Source organism: Octopus bimaculoides, chromosome 14, assembly GCF_001194135.2.
Source record: "Octopus bimaculoides isolate UCB-OBI-ISO-001 chromosome 14, ASM119413v2, whole genome shotgun sequence".
NCBI lineage: Eukaryota > Metazoa > Mollusca > Cephalopoda > Octopoda > Octopodidae > Octopus > Octopus bimaculoides.
In genome coordinates this window covers 1147773-1155525 of record NC_068994.1, presented here as the reverse complement: position 1 = coordinate 1155525, position 7753 = coordinate 1147773, and the positions used below count along the sequence as shown (strand labels likewise).

At 35.2% G+C, this 7753-nt stretch overlaps 1 protein-coding gene across 5 annotated transcripts in view; it reads left to right on the top strand.

The window, feature by feature from the left end:
* Positions 1-7631, top strand: part of LOC106872615 (protocadherin alpha-7) — a 114248-nt gene extending 106617 nt beyond the window's left edge. For all 5 annotated transcript variants that reach the window (XM_014919657.2, XM_052972921.1, XM_014919659.2 and 2 more), the window contains one exon: positions 5444-7631. In XM_014919657.2, the coding sequence (XP_014775143.1) occupies positions 5444-5526 (83 nt within the window). In that variant the 3' untranslated portion in view covers positions 5527-7631. The remainder of the gene's footprint in view (positions 1-5443) is intronic.
* Positions 7632-7753: the final 122 nt, after the last annotated feature.

Below are 7753 nucleotides of genomic sequence, written 5' to 3'. Positions count from 1 at the left end.
GTGGTGGTGGAGGTGGTGGTGGAGGTGGTGGTGGAGGTGTATGTTTGTCCAATGGTTTAAATTATTTCATTTGGTTGAACAAACTGTTTGTATTTGAAATTAGATTTAAGACTGTTGTTGCTGATGTTGTTGTCGATGATGTTTAGCTGTTGTTGTTGTTGTTGTTGTTGACGTTCAGCTGTTGTTGTTATTGACAGCATTTCACTAATGAAGTGTATGCAATTAAAATCCTTTTCTGTGCCATGGACGTAGGGTACGTCTTATGCATCGATAGTGTGGGTGTGTGTGTGTGTGTGTGTGTGTCCACGTGTGTGTCCATGTGTGTGTGCATGTGCACACTAGTACAGAGCTTCATGTATATACCTAAATATACATTTACACACCTGAACGCTTATATAAACACAATCCCTCACACATGTATACATGTTCTCAGGATCCCTACAGATTCTACAGAATACATACACACACACATGCATATACACATTGACACATATATACACACATTATCATCATCATCATCATCATCATTTTTATATCCATTTTTCCATGCTTCCATGGATCAGACAGAATTTGTTGAGGCAGGTTTTCTACAGCTGGATGCTCTTCCTGTCACCAACCTGCACCAGTTTCTGTACCTCATTACCCCTCTCTCATTGTCACAATACTTCATCGCTCACTGATTCTTCAAGTGATCTCTCTTCAGGAGATGAACTACCCTGTGTTCGATTCCTACTGGACCCACATGTACTGTCCTTGCTTAAGAGATTTTGTTCTATATAATATTTCATCTTAAATCCTTGTCGTTAATTACTTAGTGTTGCTATCTGCATGAAAAAAAGAAAAAATACAGCTAAGTTTGTGTTAACACATTTCATGTGAACAACATTAAAAATCTAATTTCAAATTATTTTGTGGAAATGAAAACATTGGATTAAACAGTAAAACATCTTTCCTCATTTATCACGAGGCTGTGGTCTCAGACAACTACAGTGAAAAACAGATCAGTGATAGGTGAATCGTCTCCATCTTTGATCCTCTCTACTTTTTCCTGTAGAGATTACACTCTTCTGCATCATATATCAGGACCTGGTGCTTTCATATTTCATGGTCATTTGTCTTATCTTGATGGATACAAGTGTGTAAAGCCATATAAAAAAAGGAAAAGCACACTGCCTCACAGCATGGTCCTGTAAACACAAGTAACAGTCAGTGTCTCTCTGCCAGCTGCGATACTCAGAACAGCCTCTCCTACAGATCTAAGAAGTTTATTAAATCTTTCTTTATTCATAGATGGTTTTCTCCAAACATTTGACCTTCAAAACTACTCAACTGAACACTAATCCAATGAGCATTACTCAGACACCCACCCATGGCCATCCTAGCAGAAAGATCCATGATGGCTATGGGCTGAGCCAAGCTTCCAACACAGACGAAATTATAAATTTAACAATCACACGTTACATGTTGACTGTTTAAACTTTAGAATTATTAACCTTCAAAACAAACCATGAAAATAAGAAAGGCTTTTGTGGTCTTCTTCCTTCACAGTCCTGAAGACCACAATCAAACTAAAACAAACAACAAACCAAAGCACACAAGCTAACTTGCTGTGTCTTGGCATTGTCTGTCTTCTTTGACTGTGTTTTATATGAGAACACACCAAATCAATGAGAGATTTCTATGAGACACAGCTGTAAGTGCCATCATCACATTGTTGGGCTTTCAGATGGCTTTAATTCAATTTCCTGATTTTTATTCAACCATTCAGAAAAGTGAAGCTGATGCTAATTACTTATCACAGACAACCTAGCTGTAGTGGTGGTCGAGTGACAGCGGCAAGAATGGAGAGAGAGGAGAGGGAAGGAGGAGGAGGAGGAAGAGGAGGTTCAGTGCAGGAAAGCAGAGGAGCTGTTTCCCCCCTTAAGTGGATCAGCTGGCTTTCTACAGAAAATGACTAAAACATCTTAGTTTATTGAGTGTTTCCAGTTTATCATTGTCATCAATGAACCTGCTAGAAAGAGCAGCCATAACACACTGTCTTAAAAGTGGACAGACACATTAGATAATGTCAAACCAAGATGTATTATGGCTAAAATAATTGACAGGATGGTCATGGCTAGAACACTTTCCATCAATGGTTTGCAGTTTGAAAATTGATCCTGGGACGAAAACAACTTATCAGGAATTTGAATTTGATGGTAGCCATTAACACCACCACCACCACCACCACCAAGGTGACATGCAGTGGGACTGAACTCGGAACTATATGGTTGGGAAGCAAGTTTCTTACCACACAGCCACACCTGCGTCTATAATATATATTTCTTCTTTCACATGTTGAGATCAGTAGACTGTGGCCATGCTAGAGCATCCCCTTGAAGAATTTTAGTTGAATAAATCAACCCCAGTTTTATCTTCAAATCTGGTTCTTATTCCATCAGTCTCATTTGTTGTACTGCAAAGTTACAAGGACAAAAATACACGAACCCCAGTCAATAAGTTGTGGTGGGTAGCAAATACACACATACACTCGAGCGCGCGCGCACACACACATGTATGTATAAATAGACAGGTATGCATAAGGGAGAGAATTTGTTGCGTAAATGCTAGCGTGTCACATCCTGTGCAGAAAGACAGATACGTCTGTACACATGAATAAATGGCCTTGCATTACACAAACACACAAATTTTCTTTTACTCTTATGATAATATTCCTTTGGAAACACTATTAAAGATTCCATAGATGAACCCTTATCAAATAGACGCTCCTAATGTGACCATTTCGTCAGTTTTTGTTTACGTTTTGGGGTATTAACCAAAAAAAATTCAACAACAAATATACTGATATTTCAATAAATTAATCAAATTAATTCTTCCTACCAAGAATATTCTAACCTCATAAGAAATACTCTGAGCAACTGCACGAACAGACCCAATAAAGCATATTTAGAATTAGAATATCAACCAGCCCCTCTAACAGAATAAACACCAATACTAGAAATACGTAAAAATATATCGTCCTTATACCACGCACGATTTGAGGGAGATTTTGCTGTCATTTCTAGCCGATGGATATCCACCTATGTGGTCAGTGGTGTTGCCAAAGTAGCGTAACTGTGACATCTCCCAAAGACTCTCACGATAAATTATTTCAGGCCGTTCGAGCATTTTAGAGTGTTAAGAGACCATGAGTTGCCTCCCTTACACCATTGACCAGAAACAACTGATTCGTCGGTTTGATAATAATAGGTAGATTACACCTCTCACCTGCAGAGTTTTAAAATAGAAACATTAACAAATTGTTTCTATTTCATTTCTACACCAAACAATTAAAGTGAAGTTAAATGAGAATTTCAGGAGGCGAAATATTACCACGAATGTGACAAAGAGATCAGTTACTTTGACTACGGTGGCCTAGGAGTCCAGAGAACGGTGTCTGTGACGTACGAACGCTTATACACATACATACACACACAAACATGTTTTTGTGTTAGTATGTATGCATGCATATATTGTGCGTGTGTGTTTGTGCCTGTATGTCTGTGCGTGTGTGCATGTGTGTGTATGTATAGTCAATTTGAATTTCATTATGTCACAATCCTAAGAAACAAATCCCCTTCATCCCAGTTTAAAGAATCCTTAAATTTAATTGCCATTTAAATTTATCCAGATATGATACCATCCCCAAAATAATTAAACTATTGTATAACTAATTAGGAAGACATTAAACAATTAATGTTATGTTCCCTTGTACAGGCGTGGCTTCTGTTTGGTAGAGAAGTTCTCATCACAATTACATAGTTCCTCTATGTGGCACCAGAGTGTTGCAAAGTAGTAAGGAAAGCAAAACCATGTAAATTTTTAGCACAAATGCCAGAAAAATTCTGAAACTCTGTGCTGTAAAAGATGCCATATTTTTTGATATGGGTTGGTATAAGCAAGGGACGCAACTCCAAATATGATTCTGTCTTCTAAAGGTTTCTCACTTCAGTGTGCTTTCTGGTAGATTGGGGCCAGCGGTGTTACAGACTCGTCCACCTTAATGAGTAAGAGATGCTCAAACGATCTTGTGAGGATTTTTAAACCACAACTCATGGCTTAGAGACACCTGAGAGACACCAGTTACATTTTGACATAAAGGGACACAACACTGGGCACTGGTTTACATCAATTTATACACACAAGCAAATAATTAATTCTCTCTCTCACACACACATTTACACATACATAAAAATATATTTGCATGTGTGTGTGTGTGTGTGTGTGTGTGTGTGTGTGTGTGTGTGTGTTGTAAAAGTGTTGTTAGCTGGCTTCTCTGCCCCGTAGTTTTGTATATGTATAAAGGGTCGTTTTGCATTGCTATAGTAACCAATTGGCTGCATGCAATTTGGATCTGTTATTATAATATGTAATGTGTATTTCTTAATTAAAAAACAAACTTCATCCTCAAAATCCCAAGGATTCTTTCTGCAGCTTCAATGGGAATTTGGATGTCTTGGGTGTGATATAGTTGTATTTTGACTGGTTTAACGAGGTGATGTTTAAACCAACAACAGAGTTTCAATGTTGTCACTTGATCCACTGGACACAGCCAAGTGCTACTGCTGGAAAAGGAAGACACATAGCATGATGTAATCCTAGATACACTCAGCCTGCTGAACAGATGGGATACTTATGACTGGGATATCATTGACCAAAGCCCCATTAGCTTAGGGTCATTTGATGAACCCCTCACCCTGAACATCACTAAATCTTAGAGAGGACAACTGTTCCTTTTGTGGTCCATTTTTTTTTTGCAATGAGACATCCTATTTTATCAAGATGCCCCACTCTAGCTCTGACAAAATGTATTTGGAGACACGATAATAAAATAAATCTTCTCCACATATACCTCACTCTCCAACTTTAGTTTCTTCAACAAAATACTCTCGGGCACTCCTTTAATCTCTTTCTTGCTTGACAAGATGATTCAGTGATAGTTCTGTGGCTCTTTGACACCCAAACAGGTCACCAGTTAGCACATGAGCCACATGCGATCTTACATGTTGTATTTTCAACATAGCAATACCAAATGGCTATAACGATGGGCAGAAGCTGGCTGAGAAACTAACAAAATGACAACGGACTGGTGACTAAACTAATAATGATTATGGTGATTGAAGGAACATCTATCAATCAGTTTATAATTAATACAAGTGGACTAAGATGAATCACTTCTGAAGAGACTTTGATAAGTTATGAGAGACGTTGAATCCTTCCAGAACATCATTCAAATAATGCTAGAATTGGTAAATATTGTTGCTGCATCTTCACACCATCATTTCTGAACATTCTGTGTTTTTATGTGTCTTCAAAATGAATCTAATTCTTTTCTTAAGAAATTGCTTTTCTTCTGTATTGTCTCCAAGACCCATCATAACAATCATTCTCTGTTTCTTTGCAGCACTCTATGATTTCAAACGCCCCACACCAGGTTCCAGTGATAAGAAGCAACATCAAGACTCATATATGAAACCCTTCTTGTGATAATGACACATTTCATGTACTTTGTGGAGTACAACGGTGACTGACCAGTGGAGTACACTAAGACTGGTCAGTGGAGTACACTAGCACTGGTTAGTGGAGTACACCAGGACTAATGGTCAGTGAGATTCACAGACTGCAATCAATCAATCAAACCTGTGCTTACACACACCGATGTTTTGTACATATACTTACATCTATACACTGTAATACATACACACACACACACACACACACACACATCAAAACTTACAAACATACTTTTTTTAAAATCGATTATATGTATTAAGAAACATATTTCTTTGTATATAAATGTACAGACAAAATTGTGAGCATTTATGTGTCTGATTGATACTGCACACACACACACACACACACACATATATATATATATATATATATATATATATTCCAACATACATATATACTTGCACAAAAATACATAGATACATACATATTCAGCTCTTGTTCATGCAGAAATCATTTCTCAACAAAATAAAAGTATACAATATGTACACACACACACACACACACACATACATTCATACACACATACATATACACACACATATATGCATATGCACATATATACTTGCATACATACATACATATACATACATACATATATATATATATATATATATATATATATATATATATATATATATATATATATATATATATATGTACATATGTATGTATCCATACATATACACAATATTGAAATATAATCATTCACTTCTTGTTTATAAATGGCTATAAAGTGGCTGCCTATCAATGCATACATACGTATACATGTATATATTCATACATACATATATATATATATATATGTATTTTTATATTTATGTTATATATATATATATATATATATATATACACATATATATAATGACATATGTACATATGTGCGTATATATGTGTATGCATATATTTGTAACCTATGTGTATATATATACTTGTAACCTATGTGTATGTATATATATATATATATATATATATACATGCACATGCACACGCACACACACACACACACACATACATAAAAGACATGTTGGATAACCTACATTTATTCTGCTACCAATATTTGTTGTTCCTTACCTGGATAGCAGCCAGTGATTTTCATTGTGTATCCATCAAAAATTTAAAGTGGGTAGATATATTTGTGCAATCATATTTTACGTGTAGAATCAATGAAACAACAAGCTACATTGTCAGCCCATTAAACACTTCTAAATATTATTATTGGGTTTGTCTCTCTTCAACATATCACCAAAACTTAAACACTGTTATTTTTGTTTCATGGGTTTTTTTTTATTTGTTTGTCTCTTTTTTTTTTCTCCTGAATTCTTCATTTGCTCTTTTCTGCTGCTGCTGCTGCCGCTGCCACTGCTTCTCCTGATATTGTACATTTACTTGCAATTCTTCATCATTTTAGCAACTCTTTATACCAATTCTTAATCTTCCATTTCAATCAAACTTTCATTTCTTTCTACAAATGTTTTTCTCCACCAACCCCAGACCCCCGCCTCACTCCCTTCTTATTATGGAATTAATCTAGAAAATTGTTTTTACATTCTCAAATGATTTAATGTCAGCTAAATTTGTCAATATTAAACATTTTTAATCATTAACTCATCAATGTCTGATGCAAAAAAATAAGAAGCAAAAATTATTTAAAATAAAATTTTAAAAAAAACAAAAAGCTAAAGAGGAGGTACACAGCTCTAAGACTTAACAATGTTTTATCACAAATTATTTGGGTTTGTGGACATATTATTTGAAATATGATCATATTATTTTGATCAAAATGGAAACATTAACAAATTTTCAGAAAAGACAGCCTCTCTTTTATTCAAATATGTCAGCTGTGTTAAAACTTTCATCAAGAACTACCTCCATTTACTAAAGAGTGCACAACTTTCCCAACAGAAAAAAAAAACAGTTTTTTTAATGACTATTAAAACACCAATTTAAACAGTAATTTTTTTTCCCCCATGCATTTTGTCCCATCTCCTGTAATATAAGACAGAAATTTTAAATTGAAACAAAGTTTTACTTGTTATACTATTTATATATAATAAAATCTGTCAAAAATTTTCTGATTACTTGAGAATAATGTTTCTGATTAATACTTTAATTTATTTTCTTTTTAAAAATTTACTGTCTGGTAGAGTTAATGATGTATTGTACACAAACTAGAGTATTTGAGAACAATGTTTGGTTCCTC